Genomic DNA, 24,009 nt, shown 5'->3' on the forward strand with positions numbered 1-24,009 from the left:
GGGGAAGGGGAAGAGGAAGAGGAAGAAGAAGAGGAAGAAGAATCTTAGCAGTGAACTAGATCCCTGCGCTGGCTTCTGTAACTCCGCCCTCCCCTGGGAAAACTCTCCAATACCCGCCCCCACTCCTCCGCCCCATTCTAAGTGGCAAACAGCAGGCTACTTATTTATGCAACAAACAGTTGTGTAGTGCTTTGAACCTAGCAAGTTCACTGAATTCTTATCACAACTCTAGAAGGTTGTGTTGTGTTATCAGCAACATCCTCATTTTACGGTGGGAAAAATGAGCCACTTGCAAAAGGTCACCCCGCTAACAAGTGGTGGAGGCAGGATTCAAATTCCGGCAGGCTCTGCAGGTTGCCTGGCAAGTGGACTACAGTTAAAGGCAGGTTTCTTAAGGCGTCGGGCTGGGACCCTCACGCCGATCAGAGCATCTATCCAGCTCACACATTCCTCCCGGGGCCAAGGCACCCTCCCCTCCCCCGCCCCCAATACACCGCCAGGGCAGGAGGGGCCCAGAGGCTAAATGGAGGCTGGCAATTGAGCTGGCAGGGGAGGGCGGAGCGAGAGCACTGTACAGTGTCAATAAGGAGTGTCACCCCTGTCCAAGACCCTCCCTGTGTCCACAAAGTGCTGAGTCACAGTGATAAGGCTTCCCTGCGCCTTTCCTGCACGCTGCTGCCCTGTACTCTGCCTGCTGCCCGCACCAGCACCCGCCATCACCAGCACCCGCCATCGCTGCACAGGTTCCAGCCAAGGCTAGTGAGTACCCGGCGTCCGTGGGGTGGGCGGGGCGGGGTGTGTGGAGGTGGGGCGCTGTGCAACAGGGAGCAGTATCCACGGCTTCCCCATCCCACTTCAGATGCCTAGGGGGGGTTTCTGTGGGAGATGACTAGAGATCCTTAGTAGTTCTTTGCAATTAGGGGAGAGTGGTAGCCGAATCCTCTTTCTGGCAAAACACTGTGATCTGGGAGTTGCTGGTAGGATCTTCACATGCAAAGAATTTCTTTATAACCATTTTTATTTTTAAATTTATGTTGTTTATGCTATTACAATTGTTCCCACTTTTCTCTGTTTTCCCACCTCCACCCAGTCCCACCCTCTCCCCCTCTCCCCTCCCTCAATCAATCCCCATGTCCTGGTTGGTGACTGCGGATCATGCATAACTGTTCTTTGGTTCATCCCTTCACCATCTTTCATACAGTCTGCACGCCCCCGCCCCGACCCAACAGCTGTCAGTCTGTTCCATGTATCTAACGTGCCTAAAGTTTATTTGTAGGAGCCTAGAAGGAGCCCCAAATTGTTCAGATGTGGGCAAAATACTTTTGACTTGCTTGTTTGTTGGTGATGACTATTCTGTACACAGGCATCTGAGCTTATTGCTGTGTCTAACAATTCAGTTGTGCCTTGACTGACAGGGGAGGGCATTGCCAGGGTGAGTGTTTTAAATAACAGCAGCTGACCTTAGAATGCTGACAGAAAAACTGAGGAAGGAGAGGCTTAGCAGTTGGCCTCAGGTCACACAACTGGTACATGGTGAAGCTGGGATGCAAACCCAGGCTTGTTTAGCATCAGGGTTTATGCTTCTTGCTAAAGCATCTGTTGCTTTGGCTAGGAATCTTTGAAGGAATGGATTCTATTTCTCTGGAAGAAGAGCTTTAGGGATTGGGGTAATTGTCTGCAAGCACTTGAAGAGGGAAAAGGATTGATTATACTTGTTCTGGGCTTGGTCCTGAAATCCTTTGCTCTTGAACACTTCATGAGAAAGTGCAAAGATTTCTTGCCAGAAAAGTAGGTCCTGAACTTCAGGGATAGGTGGGTCTTGGAATTTGATGACCCTCAAAGATTCCTTTCAATGCCATGATTTTCAGCATTCTGGAGAGTCCCAGGCCTCTTGTTTTTTCTTAGTGTTTCCTATGTCACCATGCAGAGCTCTCTCAGCCTCACTGGTAGCACCTGCCTCATGGGGCAGTGAGTGGGAAGCAGGCTGAGAGATTTCAGTGAGGTAAAAGCAGATAAGTGCCCATATTGCTAAACCTTGTAGAAGACGGCTGGAGGATCGTATGAGATAACAACTGTAAATGCCTAGTGGCTGGGAACCTAGTAAGAACTCATACATGTTCACCCTCATGACTGCTGTGTAAATCATCTAACCCACATCTCATACATAGTAAGCAATCAATAAATTGTAGCCATTAGTATTTTGGGCAAGTCTGAGTTTAATATGCTTTATTTGGTATTCCTTGGATGTGACCGAGGACTTAGTGACTTCTCTGTTTTGTTGTCTCCCCTTTTGCCCTCCAGCCTCTACAGTTCAGCATCAGAGCAGTGTGTTTTGGATTTTGACATGGTATCCTCTAAGAAGGTCACCCTCTCAGTGCTCAGCCAGGAGCAGTCAGAAGGGGTTGGAGCGAGGGTCCGCAGAAGCATTGGCAGACCTGAGGTATGTTGGTTTGGTGGCTGTTCTGTGCTTTTTTGCAGAAGGGACTGGTGGGACAATGAAGGCAAACTCGGAAATAGAGGGCCCAAGACCATCATGAACTGCTCTCAGGGGCCAAAGGCGCCAAGTCTAAACTTAGCATTTGGGATCCCCGCCAAAAGGGGATTTCTGTATCATGGATCTAGAGATCCTGGACAGAAGCTGCCACTGCCAAGCTTCATGAAACATCTCTGCTCCTCTCTACACACCTACATCCCATCAGCCTCAGCATATGTATCACCAGGCATACCTATCCTATACCCCCAAGTTTACGTGCCCATAACTGAAACCACCAGGGAGTAACCCTGGGTCTCAATTCCAAATTCCTAGGAGAGAGAATCTGATTGTCTTGGCTGGCATCAAGTCTATACCCTTGGCCAGTCAGCCATTGCCAGGGACTTGGGTTCATAGAGAGACTGCTGGGAGTTGGACCTCTTTTGATGGCGGGGGAGGGGGGCGGTAAGTAGGGGCTACCAAAGAAGGCAAGCACAGGCTGTATAAATGTCTCTCAACATTAGAGAGCTCTTTCATTTGAAAATAATGGGAGATATAGGACTCATAGAAAAGAAAATCTTATTTGTACAGAAAGGTATTAAATGATAGTTATAATCCAGGGAATACTATACCCAGCACCATAGCAGATTCAAAAAAAAAAACCACCTTTTTTATTGAGGTATAATTGACATATAACACTATATTAGTTTCAGGTGTACAACATAGTAACATGATATTTGTATAAGTTGTGAAATGATCACCACAATAAGTCTAGTCAACATCTGTTACCATACATAATTAACAAAAAGTTTTATCCTTATGATGAGGACTTTTAAAATCTCTTGGCAGCTTTCAAATATGCAGTGCAGTATGTTAATTATAGTTGCCATACTGTACATTCCATCCCATGACTTATTTATAACTGGAAGTTTGTAACTGTTAACCTTCTTTGCCCATTTCACTCACCCCACCCTCTACCTCTGGCACCCAGCAATCTGTTCTCTGTATCTATGACCTTGTTTGTATTTTTCGCTTGTTTTAAATTTAACTATATATTATATAAGTGAGATCATATAATATTTGTCTTTCTCTGCCTTATGTTGCTTAGCATCAAACACTCAAGGTCCATTCATATTATATTGTCATATATGGTAAAATTTCCTTTCTATGGGTGAATAATATTCCATTGCATATAATATATACCACATCTTCTATGTCTGCTTATCCATGGTTGGTTTCATGTCCTGGCTATTGTAAATAATGCTACAACACACATGGGAGTGCAGATATCTTTTTGGGTTAGGGTTTTCATTGGAATTAATACCCAGCAGTGAGATTGCTGGATTCTATGATAGTCCCATTTTTATTTTTTTTTTGAGGAACCTTCATACTGTTTTCCATAGTGGCTGCACCAATTTACATTCCCACCAACAGTGCATGAGGGCTCCCTTTTCTCTACATCCTTGCTAATACTTGTCTCTTGTCTTTTTGATAAGAGCCATTCTAACAGGTGTGAGGTAATATCTCATTGTGGTTTCGATTTGTATTTCCCTGATAAGTAGTGCAATGCAAATAAAGGAAGAAACATACTAGGGAAATAGATTTGTTTTGAAATGTGAGGTTGGTTTGTTCTTAAAATCTGCTCTGGTATTCTCATACTCTTTATCATTAGCTTCCTCTTTAACTATGAATATTTTTTGAGGTCCAGCAACATTGTTTTCCAAAAGACAGATGCAAACAAGATTGTTGAAAGGACTAAATGCACAATGGATGTTGGGAGAATGCAGATGGATGCGGTATCATATTATACAAGGCCACATCATCAACAGAACAGTTGTAAAGAATTCAGATACCTCATTGGTCAAGCCACTATTGTATGTTGAGGATAGCTAATGCTTTAATTACTCCATCTGTCAGGAACACATCTGCTGAGGGTTTCTACATTTTTTTGACTTGCAAATCCCTTTGGTGGTCTGGTAAAACCCATCACTTCCTTCTCATAATAATGTTTTTTAAATGCATAAAATAAAACACATAGGATTACAAAGGAAAACTTTATATTGACACATGGTTAGCAAAAGATTACAAAACAAATTTGGAATCTAATAGTTTTACATTAAACAACAAGACTTGGCAGCAGTTCGAACTACTTAATTTCAAAACTGTGAAGAGCATGAACAATAGTTCAGTATATCTGCAACAACAGTAATATCATATGAAAATAGCTTTGACTTGTATTGGCAACAAAGTCAGGTACTGGTTAAGTTACTGTGGTTCTTTGACTAAATTCATAATTTAAGGAAGTGTTAAATTTCATTCTGGAGATGGATGAAAGTGACTATTGTACACCAATGTGAATGCAGTTAATACCACTGAAATGATACTTAAAGTGGTTAAAATGGTAAAATTCAGGTTATGTGTACTTTAGTACAAAAAAACCAGAAGAAAATTTCAGTTAGAGATTAGTAAAAATAAAGATGTAATTTTTTCCAGCCAAGTTTATAGCCCCTGAATTCTCCCCATGGTGCCCAGTTAAGAGTCTGTGGCTGAAAACCTATGCCTTAAAGATCCTAACATTCTACATATAATCATATATTTACATCATGGTGATTACATAGAATATACAATTTTATGCCCTTATTTATTTTCACTTAACATGGTAGCATAAGTACTTCCTATGCTGTTATTCATAGGAATAATTTTCCATAGACATCCTTTCAATAGCTATGACTTATCCCATGTATGGGCCTGCTGTTTTTCTCTTACTTGTGGCCCTACTTTTGGCCATTTAGATTGTTACCATATTTTTAGCACTCTGTACACTACCAACTTGCCCAGAAGTCAAACCCTAACTGTCCAATCAGCAGGGAAGGAAATTTTCTATCTAACCTCAAGGCAATTACTTTTCAAACTTTTTACACCAAAGATTTGTCACTGAAGGTACATCTCATAAACTTTGGAGCCCAAGCTCTTTTAGCAAAGAATTTATGACAGTGTTTAGCATCAGTGGCTCTAAGTAACTTGTTCCCTATGACTGTAAATATGAAGTTATAGGAATTCACAATGTTTTCACTGAGCTTTTTGGTGATCAATGATCAAGAAGAGATGGAGCGGGGTTGGCTCACACCTTTCATTACAATTATATATGGGCTGGGCCAGCCCAGCTGGAATTCAAATGATTGCATAGCATGATGTTAATGCGTGCTTTGTCCGTGCTCCCAACAGGAGGAATATCCACTACTTACCTGCATTTGTCTCTGCTCCCTCCCCCTCCCACCAGACACTCCTTGGTGGAGTGTGATTTGCCCAGGACCACTCATATTTCTTTTTCTTGTATTATGAAGAATTTCAACCATATCAAAATAGAGAAATAGTATACAGAATCTTCATGTACCAAGTATCCACCATGATCAACTCATGGGCAATTTTATTTCATCTATATCCCCATCCATTTCTTCCCTAAGAGTATTTTGAAGTGAATAATGTCATTTATAAATATTTCAGTTTGTGCCTCTAAAAGATAAGAACTTCAAAAATAGAACCACAATCCAATGATCACACTGAAAAAATTATTAGTTCCTTAATATCATCAAATAACCTCGGTTCTGATCGATGTAGGTGACACTCCATTATCAGGGTCTGCAGATAGTGAGGCAAAGTAGAGGAGTATAGAGTCATAGCTGAAATTCATCCCAGGCTGTATTGAGACCTGGGCCATGTACTGACAGTTTTCTTCTGCCTTGTCATTATTACCCTCAGGCCATAGCAGGGGTGTCAAACTCATTTTCACCGGGGGCCACATCAGCCTGGTGGGTTGCCTCGAAAGGGCTGAATGTAATTTCAACTGCTTAACAGTTAAGGAGCAGTTATATTTATGCAGTCCTAAAATTACATTCAGTCATTTGGAGGCAACCACGAGGCTGATGTGGCCCCCAGTGAAAATGAGTCTGACACCACTGGTCTAGAGGCTGAGTAGACCCAGGAGGTGGGCTGAGCTGTCAGAGCTGCCTTTGCAGGGCCTCTCCTTTCTGCTGCTGCCGTATTGTCTTGATGTAAGCTGGCCTTTTGTGGAGTATTGGGAGGGCGGGGTCTCACCTGATTCTAGGTTACTGCCACAGGCATTATTGCCCTTATATTAGTTAGAACTTGGTCTGATTATGCATAACAAAAAGCATCCCCCAAAACCAATGCTTTGTATACATAAAGATTTGTGTTTTCCTTTTGAAAAGCAGAAAGTAAATGATCCAGGGTTGGCCTGGAGGCTCCACACTTACCAGAGACCCACACTCATTCTATTTTAGTTCATCATTCTTGATATATCCATAGTGCATCACTTTATGGCCCCAAACGGCTGGGAGGGCTATAGCCGCCATTTGCCCTTGGGTACCAAACAGGGGAAGAGTGGAAAGGCAAAAGGATGCCTGCCAGCTGTCTATCCTCCTTTTATAGGGGGTTTCCCTAAAAGTCTCACCCAACGACTCTATACCTCTCTTCAGTGAGATTCAGTCGTATGACCACACCTAGTTGCAAGGGAGGCTAGGGACTTAACTCAGTATCACTTAGGATGAGGATGGAGTATCTTCTGTGTACACAGAATTATTCTATATCACAGGTGGCAAACATAACGCCTGTGGGCCAAATCCAGCCCTCAACCTTGTTTTATCCTGCCCGGCATCTTGTTTCTACTCAGTGGCAGTGCCAAGTTCCCTGCCCCTAGATAAGGAGTAGTTACATTTATACAGTCCTAAAATTACATTCGGCTGTTTGAAGGCAACCTGAGACTGATGTGGCCCCTGGTGAAAATGAGTTTGACACCCTTGTCAACGGAGCATTATGAAAAAGTATTGAGTCGATCCTGTCCCCAAGGAACTGACATTTCTGGTAGCTACTTCCAGTGCTTCCTGACTTAAAAATGCCAGGCTGCTGGAGCTTTATTATGGGAGTGCCACGGGCTTGAGGGGTGGTGGCCGCAGGTTTTGATGTGTCTTCTCAAGAGATCAAAACAAATAGCTTGGAAGCTGATGCCTGAATGTGGCAACTAAAGGATTTGGAACTGTTTGAAGGAAAAGAAATTCTCATATGGTTCAAAAACTTTGAAAGATCATTAGTTTAATATGTAGAGAGAGAAAGATGTGGATACGTCAGTGACCAAGCCAAGCATGTTAGGAATCAGAGTTCTCATATAAATTAGATCTTGTCTACAGGTAACGTGTTTCTTTAACAATGGTGTTGAATGCTTGCCAAATGTTTAGAGACTATTAGGGACTTTGATGAGGGCTAATACCTAGCCTGCAAATAATACTTTAGTACAATAGTCTAATGCAAGATACTCTTTTTTTAAAATTTTTTATTTATTATGCTGTTACAGTTGTTCTATTCCCCCCCATTCCCCCCCTTCATTCCCCTCCACCCTACCCCCCATCCCCACGATTACCCCCCCTTAGTTTATGTCCATGTGTCTCAAGCTCTTTAGATTCTATATTTCCCAATGCTATTCTTGCCCCCCCATCTATTTTCTATCTACTGTCTATGCTACTTATTTTCTGTACCTTCTCCCCCCTTCCCCTCCTCCCACTCCCCTGTTGCTAACCCTCCTTGAGATCTTCATTTCTATGTTTCCACTCCTGATCTAGCCGTCCTTTTAGTTTGCTTTTGTTTTAGCTGTGGTTGTTAATAAGTGTGAGTTTGTTGTCCTTTCACTGTTCATGTTTCTTTAACTTTTTTTTCTTAGATAAGTCCCTTTAACATTTCATATAATAAGGGCTTGGTGATGATGAACTCCTTGAATTTGATCTTATCTGAGAAGCACTTTATCTGTCCTTCCATTCTAAATGAAAGTTTTGCTGGATAGAGCAATCTTGGTTGTAGGTCTTTGGATTTCATGACTTGGAATACCTCTTTCCAGCCCCTTCTTGCCTGTAAGGTCTCTTTTGAGAAATCTGCTGACAGTCTGCTGGGGACTCCTTTGTAGGTGACTGTCCCCTTATCTCTTGCTGCTTCTAGGATTCTCTCCTTCATTTTTTAAATTATTATTATTAATTTATCTTTAGAGGGGAAGGGAAGGAGAGAGGGAGAGAAACATCAATGTATGGTTGCCTTTTTGTGTGTCCCCTGCTGGGAACTGGCCTGCAGGGAACCGGCCTGCAACCTAGGCATGTGCCCTGACTGGGAATCAAACTGCGATCGTGTGGTTCTCAGGCCCGCGCTCAATCCACTGAGCTACACCAGCCAGGGCTAATGCAAGATACTCTTGCTTGATGGAGAGTGTTTCTCCCACTGGTCCAGTAAAGCAGTTCATCCTCTGACTCTTTTTTCAACCAGCTCCCTGACTTTTGCTGTCTTTAAGCTGATGTCCTTCTTTGATATTTTTTTAAAGAATTCAATAAATATTTTGTTTTCAATTACTGTTTAGTATTGGACTGGAGGAAACACCAGACTGAGATGGGCTACAGAAAAATGGACTTACCCAGCTTTGTATAAGTCACAATCTACATTTTAAAGTAAAGAGACTGAGACTTGGTTAGGTAAAAAGAAACTTGCAGTAGATTGTTGACTTTGTATGTGTATATGTACTATATATGTACTATATATGTTTTATATATACACATGTGTGCACCTGCATGTGTGTTTTCCAGAGGCAGAGACAAAGAGGGGGTATGGTACTTTCATTTATAACAGAGTAGATACCCTGAAATAAACAAATAAATAAATAACTCAAAATTAATTAGCTAGCTGAATGAGCCAGACAAAGCCAAATATCACATGATCTCATTTATACGTGGGATCTAAAGAACAATATAAATGAACAACAAAACAAAAATGGACTCATAGACTAATTTATGCCATGGCACATATAAACTAAATACTAAAATTCTGTGGCACACCAAAAATATATTTTTTGCCTATCTGACAAAAATAGGTATAATTTTGATTCGTTCACACCAGAGGGCTATTGTTGTATTGACTGTTGTCATTTTTTATTTGACAATCTAAGGGAAAAGGGATCAGGGCCCTGGACTACACAGGCAGGTATTGTAGCACACTGGTTGAAAATTGCTTCTGTAATGGGATTATGTACTCCCACCCACTTTTAACTGCATTAGCCCTGAGTCCCATAGGGAGGGTTTAAGTGCTGCCCTCCCTGACTATGGGGTTGGCTATGTCACGTGCTTTGACTAAACAGTATGTATTAATGTGATTGTGCACGATTGACTTGGCTCATTTTTATTTGTTTTTTGCTCCAACCTTGGCTATCTGAAAAGCATGTTCTAGATAGAGTCCACTGTTTCAGCTCTGAAGCCAGAATGCGAAAACCTGTACAGGCCAGCCCAGCTTAGCAGCCTTCCACAGCTTTAATGTAAATAAATAATTTGTTTGTGAGCTATTGGGCAAAAACTTATTGTTAGATACACTGGTGCTATGAATGTTTGCAATGAAAACCCAAAAGAAGCTACACAGGAATTATGAAAATTAATAAGAGCTTAGAAATGTTCAAAATGCCTTTCTATCTACATTTCTAATCCCCAGCACCAAACTTCAAAAACATGATTTAAAAATACTATTTATAATACCTTTAAAATTATATTACTTAGAAAAAAACTTAAGTAAATGCAAAATCTTTGTGGAGAAAATAAGTTGTATTAAAAGACATTCTCAAAGACCTAAATAAATGGAAATAACCACATATATGTATAGGAATACTCAATATTACATGGAAATATCCATTATTCCCAAATTGGTTCATAGATTCACAGCAATTTTAATCTGTTTCCACATCTCATTTGAGCTCAAGATTTATCTTCAATTGCCTTCTAGCTTTTACACAGTACACTGGATGCTAAATATCCAAAGATCCATTTATACAGGAGACATTTATGTAGATATCTCAAACTCAATGTGAATTAAAATGAAGTCACCAAGGCTGCTTCTGTTATATTCCTTGTGCTGCTGGATGGCCCTGCCATCCTCCCAGGTACCATAGCTCTAACTCTGGGAGTCCTCTAATGCTCTTCTTTTTTCCCATTCTCTATCACCACTGCCATTGCCTTAGGCCCAGCCCTTGTTCTTGTTTGGATTATTGAAGTGACTTTTAAATAGTCTGTCTCTTTCTCTTCCTTTTCCAAACCATCTTCCACATATGTGCTAGAATGATCCTTCTAAATCTGATCATCTCAATGTCTCATTAAAATCAGGTGTTGAAAGACAAATACCATATGATCTCACCTTTAACAGGAACCTAAACAACAAAACAAACAAGCAAGCAAAGTAAAAACAAAGACACTGAAATAGAGAACTGGGGGACAGCAACAAGACGGGAGAGGGGAGGGAATTTCAGGGGACAAAGGGGTTTACAGAAACTGGTATAAAGAACACATGGACAACTAAGGGGCGTAGAAATGGGAGGGAGGTGGGGAGCACTGGGGGGGTGAGCTGGGATGGGAGTAAAAGACAGAATACTGTACTTGAACAATAATTGAATAAATTAAAAATAAAAATTAAAAAAATCCATCATCCTCAAGATGAAATCCAAACTTCTTTAAGGTGTGACCCGTCTTCTCAGGCCATCTCTTATGATAATTTCATGTGCATATTTTGCCTCAATATAGTTTCCTTGCAGTTCTGCAAGGTTACCAAGCTCTGTCTCTGCTCTTTTTCTTGGAATAGTCTTCCTTCTCCCCTTTCTACTTGATTAACTCCTACAGGTACTTTAAGACCCTGCCTAAGCGACACCCTTCCTGATCCTACCCCACTCTCATCTGTCTTCCCTCAGAGTATTTATCACGACAGTGCAATCATTGACATTCTAATCTTGTTCCCCTGTGAGATTATGAATCTATTTGGGATATAGACAGTATCTCGTTTGTGCTTAACTATTTAGACCTTAGATGATCTTGAGGTGTCTGTCCACTGTTGGTAGTTCTCATAAATGTTAATTCAGACCTAATCAGTGAATCAGTGTGTGTGTGTGTGTGTGTGTGTGTGTGTGTGTGTGAGGAGTTCCTTCCTAAAAGCAGCTTTCATTACAAATAGTTGCTCACTGGGTATGTAGTTTTCAATGACTTTTGCTAGATCTGTTCATGTATGTAGCCCTTAGTAGTGTGGCTTAAAAGGCATGCCTAATCTGCTGAATTTTATTTTATTTTATTTTTATTTATTTATTTTTTGAATTTTATTTTTATTTCAGTTAAAAAATCTGGATCCATTTTTACTGTTTGATGAATTTAAAGGTGGTAGACCAGGTGGATTTCCGGACCACCCACATCGAGGTTTTGAAACAGTAAGTAAAATAATTTGACTGCAAAAGTGTGTATTTTAAAACTTGCCTCTGTTCTTAAACTTAATAATCATTTCTAATGGAAAATTCAATTTTAGAAGCAATGAATGATAGACAAAACTTAACTTATAAGTTCTTGGCTATTGACTAGCTACTAGAGAATTGTAGTCTCTATTTTGCATAAAGTGCACTCAAATGGAAATATTTACTGTTCCTAATATTCTTTGAATTTGTGCCACTGGAGACATTTCTGTTTGAGCAGTTAAAGAGTAAGAATTAACTTCTTAAAATATTTATATAATTAAAATTTATTGGTGATAGAAGAAACTATTTAAGATGTGATTAAAATAATTTTATATTGAAATTCGTTTCTGTGCAAGAATATTCAGAAATGTTTAACCACATGTAACATAATATTTTATTTTATTTTATTTTTTTAAGATTTTATTTATTTATCTTTAGAGGGGAAGGGAAGGAGAGAAACATCAATGTATGGTTGCTTTTCACGTGTCCCCTGCTGGGAAGTGGCCTGCAGGGAACTGGCCTGCAACCCAGGCATGTGCCCTGACTGGGAATTGAACCGCAATTGTCTGGTTCACAGTCCCGCACTCAATCCACTGAGCTACACCAGCCAGGGCCTATGTAACATAATATTTTACACTCAAAAGATAGTCTAAGAACACTATGAGTATTTAAACTCAGTTCTAAGGAATTGTATATAATCAAGGGGATTGAAATAGGACATAGCCTAAAAATTAGGATTTAAGGATGTGTTGATACATATACATTTACAAATTCAGCTGTAAAACTTATAGACATTCTGTTGGACATTTGTTTTCAATTTTAGATTCAGAAATAAAAGTGTGTAACATAATATTGTGGCACTTTCAAAGATTCCTGTTCCCCACACATACTTATATTCTGGGAAAATATAGAGATAGTTAATTTGTAGTTACAAGGTTAGGTCATCTTGTCACTGAGAAAAATCTGTAGTTTTAGAAATACACCAAGGATTATTAAGGGTTTTGTGTATTTATCAAGCCATTTATTGAATGAGTAAATATTTATTGAAAGCTAGAGACATGCAGGCATTGGTGTTGGGCAATCTTTTGTATGTTAGGGTGTGTGTATTTGTGTATTGGGGAGAAGGCAGAGGGAGGGAGGCTAATAAAGAATGAGGCCTGACCCCTGTTTGCCTCCAGGATGGTCTAGTTAAGAAAGCAAAAGATAAACTGGTAAAGAGTTCACCATTGCAGGGTAAAGGTGAAATGAACCAAGAAGCTTCTGGAAATAGGATGAATGATCAAAATAGCAGGCTCCCTTTGTCACTTTAGCCATTTGCCTTTCAGTTGTCTTCTCATTCCTTTCACTACCCTGCATTTGTGCTGGATTCTGACCCAGTTCCAGATCTTGTATTCCCACTGTGCCCTTCTGCTGCTGGTCTGAAGACATTCCCACCACTGCATCCCACAGCTGCACTTACCATTTTGCTAATCTTTCATGGTCTTTTCAACTTAGCATTTTGCTAATCTTTCATGGTCTTTTCAACTAGCACTTTCTCCATCAAGTTTTCCAGACAATCCCAAGAGGATGCACTCACTCTTTCATTTGGTCCCCTTAGCATTATGTTTTTACCAGGCTCACCCACATTAGAACATTAGAGCTCTGTAGTGGCCTCAACTCTCTTCTGTCTTGAATTAGAGTTGGGAGTTGTCTCCATCACCACCTCCACTGGCCACGCCCAAGAGGACTGTAAATTGCTTTAGTTCAGGTAATCCCACACATGTCCATGTTTTCCAGTTGGAGAATCAGTAACAACTGGCTGAAATTAATTGGATAATAAAAATAGATGGCTTTTGCTGAAGACAATGAATATATAAAAGTAATGATGAAATACCTTGCTTTACTCTCCATTATGGAATGGGGAACTGTTGTAAATTGTAAAGTACTCAACTTTAAACTACTCTGAAGGAGGTCAGCTGTAGAATACTGATATTTGACTCTTTTCTATTGAGTAAGAATCTTCCTTAAAACTATAAGCATAATTGTAGTCAACCTTTATTGCTTTGTGGATTCTGTATTCATGAATCATCTACTCACTAAATTTATTTGTAATCCCAAAATCAATTTTGGGGTTTGATTCATGGGCATGCACAGACTGGTCCAAGGTACATATTCCCAGCTGAGGATGAATAAGGTGACCCTCTGCCTGTTTCAGCTCTTATACTGTTATCAAGTGTCCTCCTGGAGGCCTATTTACTGTCATGTTTTTCTCATTTTAGTGCTTTTGGTTGGCAAATTCACTGTTGAAAATTGCCCCCATGTGAAGTGCTGTCTAGTGTCCCTGAGTACAAAAGATCTGTGATGTGCCTTATAGAGAAAATATCTAACTCAGGCATGAGTTAGATGGCTATTGGCTATAAGTTCAATGTCAATTAATCAGCAATATGTATTAAATAGCATGTCTTTAAACAGAAACAAATATAAAACAAGGTTATATATTGGTTGGTTGATGAAAATGTGGCCAGAAGCTCACAGGATTGCAACCCAATATTTCTCCAGAAGCAGTGGTGCAATGTTTGCTAATTCAGTGATCATGGCTTCATAGAACATAGCTTCTGGGAATAACTAGAATCAACTGTATCAGTTTTCTCCAGAATTGTAGGTAAGCCAAGGAGTCAGCTCTGTCTTAATATGAACTTTAAAAGCCTCCCCAGTAAACCAGTAGAGTCACACGCAGGAGGAAGCTTAAATGATAGAAGTTAGCAGACTGAGTGTCCCGCCTGAAGTCCTGGTCATTGGCGGTGTCTGCAGGTGGACAGGCAGGCATCAGTCCCAAGCCAGGTGGCTCCAGTGGTGGCACACGTCCGGTGGAGTGGAAGTCCAGCAGGGCTCTGAGCGTGACCTGTGGTACAGCCAGGCTTGAGTGTTGGGTGGTCAGAGCTCTGACTTCTTATAGCCCGCCAGGGGTGGAGGTCCCATGCATATAGGTGTCCAGGTGGAGTCTTTATTCAAGTGTTAGACTTGTGGCCCCTCCTAAGGGCATTCTCATTACACTCCATTACTTCAGTTTTGCCAGAGCACTTGACATAACTCTTGTTCATGACTGACAGGACTCACTCCATAGTGGATTGTCAAAAGTACTGAAAAAGTCCACTTTGCTCTTGCTGTCTGCATCCATGGAGCAGTTTTTACAGGCTTGTTATAAATTTTAAAAATGCTAATTAGTATAAAGAACAAAGTTAGTGCCTTGGTCTAGCCACAGCAGGGTCCAGGGTTTCCTGAAAGGTGGGTAAGGCGTTGGTGATGGGTAACAGACAACAACACGCCTCAAAGGACAGTGAAGCTCTGTCCGGTTTATCGCGAGTACAAGCAGGTTTTTATATTTTCATTTTAGGTAGTGATTAACATTTGCAGCATAGCATAATCAGTTAAGCAGAAAAAAATCAATACAAAGGTAACCAGGAAAAGTACGAAAGTTCCCATAGATTCAGTTATATTAAACAAAGATTGTTTTGACCAGGAGAGCCATAAATCAGACAATAGAAGTAGCTGTATGTACAGAATTTGAATGTATTAATGTTTATTAAAGTTTCTCAGAATTTGTCATGGGGCAAAAGGATACGCTAGATTGAGTAGAGGGAATAGGAGATTTATTATAAGACCTTTGTGATGTCTAACTTAGCTATCTGGCCTTTTCTGTCTAAAATGTTTCTCTGTGTTCTATAAACTCTGACTCCCTAGTAACTTTCTACGTGTTTAGTTTGTAATAACTAACCAGCTTTTGTTATTTCTTTGCTTGTCTAATTGATATATATATTCCTATTCAAGGTAAAGGAGGGGCTATTACTCCAACAACTATTAGACATACAGGGACTTTGTTCTCTGGTCAAGAAATTATTTTGCACAACTTCATTGGAGTTATGCTAATCAATGAACCTGAAATACAAGTGTCTAACAACCCCACCACCTTTTGATCACCCAAACAAACATGTAAGGAGAGAGAGACAGGACATCCAGCCACAGTTTCTTCTGCCTTGCCGATGGCTCTCAACCGTCCGACCGTATCCCTGGGCTGTGGGTAGGGGTCTATATAGTTCTTACTTGTCTTCTTGGAAGACCCTTTGTATCTGTGGGTAAGGAACAGTCGTGGGAAAGTCTTTCTAATCTGTTCTTCCTTCAACTGTTGGCAGCACAACCTGTGTTTGCAACGATAACCTGGTTCTTTATTAACTGGCCTTAACTGTTGATTTAAGAGATCTAACTTGTTTTTCTTATTTCTGGTACACCATGGCGGTCCTGATCGCTTTAAGTTGCTCAAACCAGGGTAATTTATACAACTTGACAGGTTTTCCCTCATGGTTAACAATTATACTACCCTGGCTGTCGTACTCCCCTGTATAATGAACAGGGGAATCTGTGGGGATTTTTCCATCCTTTCAGGAAGTTCAATGGGGAATACTAATGTTTTCCCCTGAACTGTTCCCTCCTCTTGGGTGATTTTCACAGGAATAAGTAAGTACAGTACAATGCCTATATTCAGTAGCAAGAGTAAAATAAGTAAAATAAAACAGCCAATTGTTAACCCATTTTGGATGCCACATTCTCCTCCGGGGAGACAAATTCCTTCAGCTCGAGTCCTCCATGCCCAACCTTGTCAGACAACATGGTTGGAAGAGGACGTGGCAGTTAGAATCACTTCTTCAGTTATCTTGCCATCCAGAAATAGGTATTATTATTGTTGTGATATATTTTCTTCCAGTACCTTTTTTTCTGATATCATGCTACATATATTTTCTGTCTTTTTTTAACTTAACATTATACTCTTAGCATTTTCCCATCATGCTTCAAAAAGTTAATCTTTGCTGGCTTCATTAAACATCTCCCATGAAGGTTATATCAATGGACATGTTTGTAGTGATGTATGAGGTACCTGTTTTCCCTCAGCTTCACCAACACAATACACCCAACTCCTTTACAGAGACAGACTATACCCTGGACCTTTTAATGTGTATGCTTTTTATCAGGTGGAGGAACCTTCCTTCTACTGCTAATTTCCGGAGAATTTTATCATGAGTGGACATTGTATTTTGTCAAATGCCTTTTCTGCTTCTATTGTGTTGATCATTTGATGTTTTTTTTTAAATCTGTTAATTTGGTTAATTGCATTGATTGATCTTGAATGTTAAACCAATCTTTGAATTTTTGTAATAAATCACATTTGAATATAAAAAAATACACCCAACTCTTTATCTTTGCTGTTTTGACAAGTGAAGAATAATGCTTCCTCATAGTTTAAATTTGCATTTCTCTTATCTGAGTGAACTTGATTAACTTTTTTTTTTAAAGATTTTATTTATTTATCTTTAGAGGGGAAGGGAAGGAGAGAGGGAGAGAAACATCAATGTATGGTTGCCTTTCATGCATCCCTTGCTGGGAAGTGGCCTGCAGGGAACTGGCCTGCAACCCCGGCATGTGCCCTGACTGGGAATCGAACCGCGATTGTCTGGTTCGCAGGCCCGTGCTCAATCCACTGAGCTACACCAGCCAGGGCTAACTTTTTAATTTTAAACATGTTTTCACCATATTTATATTCTTGCCCCATTTTTCCCCATTGGGTTGCTGGTATTCTTATTATTTTATAGAAGCTCTTTTTACATTAAGGAAACTAGGCCTTTTCAGTGATAGGAGTTGCAATAGTGTTAAGAGGGATTAGGCTTGTTTTGCATACTCCTGAAAGGTAAACCTTTGGAAACAAAACATATTCTAAGTATGGCAAAAAATGCATTTAGAAATATGCTAAATAAATGAGCCCCAAATTTATTTTTTAGCTTATTTCTCTTAATATCTTCTTGCTACAAAAGATGAATAGCAAAATGAAATGACAAACAAAAGGAGACATTTTCTACGCAGGTATTTCAAATACTTTTCAAAGTTTATGTTCCTTATGCCTGTGAATAGAATTAATGCTTGTCTCAGCATTAAAAAAAAAATAGCATAGCATAGTATTTTCCCCTGAAAAAAATCAGCCTTAAAATTACTGGCCAGGAAAAAAATTAAAGATGTTATGGTTTTAAGGAACATGTATGAAGGACACATGGACAAAGCCAAAGGGGGGTAGGATCAAGGGTGGGAAGTGGGGATGGCTGGGGTGGGGAGGAGTGGTGGGGGGAAATGGAGACAATTGTGCTTGAACAACAATATAAAAATGTGAAAAAATAAACCTACAAATGTATTTTAAAAAAGCATAGAATCAAACCAAAAGAAGGAAGAACAGTTCATTGTGCAGAGGTAGAACAGCATCTGTCCGCTGAACTGATTTTCTCATTTCTGGGGAAATACAAGCATGCACTGAATGTTCACATAATGGGCATGTTACCAGATTTAGTGGTCCTCAAAATGCCTGTGTGCTAGATGAGTCAGTGCTGTGCTGGAATAAAAACAAATTAGGGCATAGCTCAGTGGATTGAGCACAGGCCTGTGAAGCAAAGGGTTGCCGGTTTGATTCCCAGTCAGGGCACATGCCTGGGTTGCAGACCAGGTTCCCAGTAGGGGGCGCATGAGAGGCAACCACACATTGATGTTTCTCTCCCATTCTTTCTCTTTCCCTTCCCCTCTCTCTAAAAATAAATAAAGAAAAAAACAAATTAGAACCCAATAATTTTTAAAAAATAAAAATGATATTGTTTGGTACTAACACATGAATATAAAATAAAAATAAATATACACATTTTTGAAACTGGAAAAGAACCAGCATTCATGCTGCCTGTTATATACTGAACCCAATAAGTAAAGACAGGGATTGAATCTTTATGGGCGCTTTATGGGAGATCTGAGAAGACGGTGAGAGAAGACTGCAGGTTTATGCCCTAACAAACCATCTTACCTTATCTTCTAAGCCAGCCTTTTTATAACAAAGAACAAAGTGCAGTGAGGGGTTTTGCAATTCAGGGAAAATTCGATTTAAAAAATGGCAGTATTCTCGCCCTAGGCAGTTGGCTGCTCCCAGGGGCTGAGAATGTCTGTCTCTCCCTGGAACATAAAGGCCCGGATGCTTCCACTTGTCCCCAGGCAGAAATCTTTAGCTGTGCCCCAGAAGGTGGGCTATCTCTCCTGGGAGCCAGGATGGGCCTTATCTGCACTTTCTGAAACAATAGCTTTAACATAAGCATTACTTACTAGGCTTATAACTATTTACCTTAAACGAATATTTTCCAACTCTTAAGTCCCCTATCATTTTGAGTGCATGCTCACATTAAAAAAAACTTTAAAATATTTTATCGTTATTCTATTCCAGTGTCCCAATTTTTCCCCTTTGCCTTCCTCCACCCATCCCACCCCACCACCCCCACAGTCAGTCCCCACCTGACTGTTGTCCATGTCCATGGGTCATTCATACATGCTCTTTGACTAGTCCCTTCCCCTTCTTTCCAGCCTATGTCCCTCCTCCCTCCCGTCTCTTTGCTTTCAGACTCTTCCATGTTTCTATGGTCTAGTTCTATTGTGCTCATTAGTTTGTTTTTGTTGATTAGGTTCCACTTATAGGTAAAATCATATGGTATTTGTCTTTCATCAACTGGCTTATTTTATTTAGCATAATATTTTCCAGTTCCATCCATGCTGTCAAAAAGAGTAGGAGTTCTTTCTTTCTGCTGCATAGAATTCCATTGTGTAAATGTACCACAGTTTTTTGATCCATTCATTTACTAATGGGCACTTAGGCTGCTTTCAGCACTTGGATATTGTAAATGGTGCTGCTATGAACATAGAGGTTTTTACAAAATTCTTATTACCTCAAGTGTAATTTGTATATCTGCAGTGGTCCCACTTGGAACCTCAGGCGCCTCCTGAGATCTATTGAATCAGAACCTGCTTTTAAACAACATCCTTGAGTGATTGATATGTCCATTAACATTTGAGAAGTCCTCAGCTAGACGGCCTTGCAAACCAGAAATATTATAATTTTATGAGGTAACAGTGAAAACCTGATTTTACTGTGTTCATGGCTAATTATCATTTTTTGGATGCTTAACCCTTTGGTTTGGCTAGCTGCATATTTCCTGTGGAAAATCTTGTCTGAAAATTGAGGTAGAAGGAATGCCCTGGAAAAGGAGGCACAGCTGGTGGTCACAGACAATGGGTGAAATTTGTTCAGAACTTCCTGCCAGGAATTTGCATTCTGAGGAGCATTCTTTTCCAAAGCCCTGAGTGGCAAAGGGTGGAATAATTTCACAGTGACCAATTTCTGGTGAGGCCTGATATCTTTTTTTCTGATATCTTGATTTGTTTAGGGCAACTGTAAATGATCAGAAACAAAGACCTGTCTGAAAAATGGGCAATACTCTTCCCTTTTCAATCCACACCCTACCAAGGTTTAGTTTAGCTTGAAAAAGCAGTAAAGTTCACACACTGTTGATGAACCCTTCGCCTGCTCTAAAAAGAAATATATTTTGTGCCTTTCAAGATCATCCTTCAACTTACAGCATCGTCACGTTACAGATTCTAACACTGAACATCCTGTGCGCCTTGGACCCCCTCATTCTTGGGAAACCAGGATGGTTTGTCACTCCTGCCCAGTTAAATTTCAGAACTGGTAGGCATAAATGGTCATGCCTGCTTCACAGGGACATTTTGAAATTATTTTGTCAATTATGTTCTCATTTGGGCTTAGAAATGTGTTAAAAGTTCTTCATTACAAGCCTCAGCATGTTCTTTGATCAGGAGAACAAGCCTTCATTGTTTCAAAGGATGTGCCCATCAGAACAGCCACACTAGCATTCACTGCTTGGCAGCCAGCAGTATTTGCAGGCAATGACTGAACAATATCCTGGAGAGGAAGGGGAGGGTCCTGGTGATTCATGTGAAAACTCACCCTGGATTTAAACCTCCCGTTTCCCACACAGCCTGCTTTTTGTAGCTTGCTATGCACTTTCAAAACCTAACCATACCCTTATTGAATCCAGGCTTGAGGTGGGAGGAGCTTGATTAAGTTAAAATCCATTTTGGAGGGGGGAGAAAAATACTCTAGGAAAATTAAAAGAGAAGGAGATGTTCTCATCATTATAAAGGCTCCATTGTTCAATGAACATCCTATGTCATAGTAAACACTGAGATATTAGACATACTCCCGTTAATATGAGGAAAAAAAGACAAGAATGTCTACCAGCACCATTGCGACTTACTATGGTTCTGGAAGCTTTGAAGCTAGGAATAAGACTTACAGTTACTGTAGAGGAGGAGGAAAAATGCTTCTTTGTAGATAACATAGTAATAAAAGGAAACCCCACAGTGGCGGTATCCAACTTTGGGGGCAATGTGACTGGAGGAGGACCAAGGACACAGAACTTGTCCTGAAGTTATAGTGACAATGCCTGCACATGGATTTATAGCTTATATGTTTTTTGGCATGATTGAGGGGGTGAAGCTAATAGATTATAGGAAGGAAGCTAAACCCACCCTCATTTCCAACATGCCCCTTGGCACCACTATGCTAAGACTATCAACCAAAATCTGGATATAAAATATGTGAAAATGACCCACTTTCAGATTAAAAGCAACTACCAGATATAATGGGAACATCCCTTTCACAATGGCAATAAGAACATTATATAATTCCAGGGGGAAAGTCATTCCCCTTTAACCCAGTAATCCTACTTCCAGGAATGTAGTAATTTCCTGGAAAAAATTCAACATAAGGACAAAGGCTTATTATACAATTTTTTATCCCAGTGCAATTTTACAAAATTGAAAAAGACGGAAGTAAGTGTCTAGAATAATAGGAGAATGAGTATGTATCTGGAAACTGTATATAGGAAATTTATTATCTATTGGGAGGATGGAATCTTATACACAGTTATTTACAAAAGAAATATTGTAAATACCCCTGGCTGGTGTGGCTCAGTGGATTGAGCACTGGCCTTCGAACCAAAGGGTCACCAGTATGATTCCCAGTCAAGGCATTTGCCTGGGTTGTGGGCCAGGTCCCCAGAACGGGGTGCATGAGAGATAGCCACACATTAATGCTTCTCTACCTCACTCTTTCTCCCTCCCTTCCCTTCTGTCTAAAAATAAAAAATAAAATCTTTTAGAATGTATATAAAAAAGAAATATTTCAAATAATTTAAACTTTTATTAATCATGGCTTGTTTAAATCAAGGTTTCTCAACTTTGGTCACTTTTGACATCTTAAGTGGATAATTCTTTGCTGTGGGAGGGATGTCCTAGGATGTTTAGCAGCATCCCTGCCTTCTACCCACTTGATGCCAGAAGCACCCCCTACCTCCAGTTGTAACAGGCGTAGTTGTCTCCAGATGTTGCCAAATGTCTGCTTCAGGGGAGAGGATTGCCAAATCACCCTGAGTTGAGAACTAGTGATTTGGTATATGTGTCCATACAAAGGTGTATTGCACGGCCATTTGGAAAAATTTCACAGCTTGGTATGTGCTAATATAGAACCAATCTCCATGATCGTTGGAAAGTGACAGAGGCAAGGTACAGAATTGGCAAAGTGTGGGATTTGTCTAAGAAGAAAGCATAAAGGTATGAAAAGACTACATAAAACTGACCCAGCTTGTGTTCTATTCCAGTGAACCAGAGAAGATATGTAATATATGGTAATGCATAATGGGGAGGGTGACCTAGAGGCAGCTTCCTCTAAGACATATTTGTGAATATTTCCTCTTAGAAATATTGGAACCTTTGCCATCAGAGGTTCCAATGAAATTTAAAAGAGTCCTTCAATATAAAAGCACAACTATCTCCTCTGTTACGTGTCCCCTGGCTGAATGGAAATTAAAATGGGGTGGGTGTGTGTATGTGCATGTGTGCATGTGTTAATTTAGACATGGAGGTGGAAGTGTTTGCAAAAAAGTTAGAAAATGTTCGATTAAGAAGGAACAAGAGACATCTAGTTGAAGAAGGTTTGTATTCTAAGGGGGAAGTTAGCACTTCTAATAGAAAGGTCTGGGAGGGTTTCAGGGAAAATTTGGCTGTTTAATAAAACCTTAAGGAATAAGTTAGATATGACTTTCTGCACAGTGGGGGGAAAAGATGGACAGCACAGTATGGGGATAGACTAGAAATAGTGAGTAGTTTATTTGGCCTTACAAATTGGAGGATGTCGGGCTAGTGGGATCTAAAGCTGTAGGTTGGGCCATTACTGGGGAAGGCCTTGAAATCAATAAATCTTTATTTATGAATGAATGGCCAATATTTCATATCCCAGAAACTTCCAAGTTAGTACAATCATATTGAATTGGAACTGTCTTTAGTCTAAAAGTTCACATTAGACTGTCTGTGTTGGCGCTTCTCAACCTTAGGTGATTTTGCCCACTTGTGGCAGTTTCTGGGGATGGTTCTGGTTATACCAACTGGAGGACGCTACTGCCATCTAGTGAGAAGAGGCCAGCAATGCTGCTGAACATCTTCGTATGCACAGACACTTCCACAGCAAAGATTTAAGTCCTGGTATGTCAGTGAACATAGGTTACATGAGGAAATAGCAGCTTAACTGAAACATTGTTTGAAAGTAGTCCAGATAAATTCCCAACAAATTTCCCCATTATGCCCCACCCGGTTAACGATTACAAACAGAACCCATTCGCGTCTGAGAGACTGCATTCCTAGAGTTCTTAAGTAGACAAATTGGAGGGGGGGGGATGTAATAAAGACTATAAACCAGTCGTTAAATATTCTTTATGTCACCAAACATAAAATAATTCTTTTCAAGTGAGACTACAAATAAGCCCAAAATAAATTAACATAGATCATCACACGATAAAAAGCTCCTGGCAAATCTTCAACTCTTTTAGCAAAGCCGCTTTGCAATTGCCCATCCATAGACTCTTAAAATGAAATGCCTGACCTTGTAGGATTAAACCAGAAGGACATTAGGGCAAGCAATAACATTCACTACCAGTTGTATGAGAAGATTCACATGCTTTCTGTTCATTACCTTAAGCCTCACCAACAATCCTGAAAGGTAGGAATTGTTAGGCCCCTATTTTTTATAGATGAGGAAACAGAGGCTCCGAGAAGTGCTGACTTGTTAAGCTCACACAGCCCATACACAGCAGGCGTGGGCTGGCCCATGTATCCCAGACTCACACCTGACCACCCTTCCATGCTCCTACGCCTTCTACAACAAAATTGCCTTTCGATATACCTGATATTGTCTTGATACATTGATACACTGATACCATTAGAAATGACATTCTACAGCTGACACAGATCCCCAAATCGAATGCCTCATTTTCTTGCCGTTACT

General features: G+C 40.2%; 1 protein-coding gene across 2 annotated transcripts in view; it reads left to right on the forward strand.

The window, feature by feature from the left end:
- The first annotated feature begins 520 nt into the window (after positions 1 to 520).
- Positions 521 to 24,009, forward strand: part of PIR (pirin) — an 87,263-nt gene continuing 63,774 nt past the window's right edge. The window contains exons 1-3 of one of the 2 annotated variants that reach the window (XM_037157529.2): positions 521 to 759; positions 2,302 to 2,440; positions 11,655 to 11,747. In XM_037157529.2, coding sequence (XP_037013424.2) covers positions 2,345 to 2,440; positions 11,655 to 11,747 — 189 coding nt within the window. In that variant the 5' untranslated portion in view covers positions 521 to 759; positions 2,302 to 2,344. The remainder of the gene's footprint in view (positions 760 to 2,301; positions 2,441 to 11,654; positions 11,748 to 24,009) is intronic. The other variant, XM_037157528.2, reaches the window with a different exon arrangement.

Source organism: Artibeus jamaicensis, unplaced genomic scaffold, assembly GCF_021234435.1.
Source record: "Artibeus jamaicensis isolate MK-2021 breed Jamaican fruit bat unplaced genomic scaffold, CSHL_Jam_final scaffold_1283, whole genome shotgun sequence".
Taxonomy (NCBI): domain Eukaryota; kingdom Metazoa; phylum Chordata; class Mammalia; order Chiroptera; family Phyllostomidae; genus Artibeus; species Artibeus jamaicensis.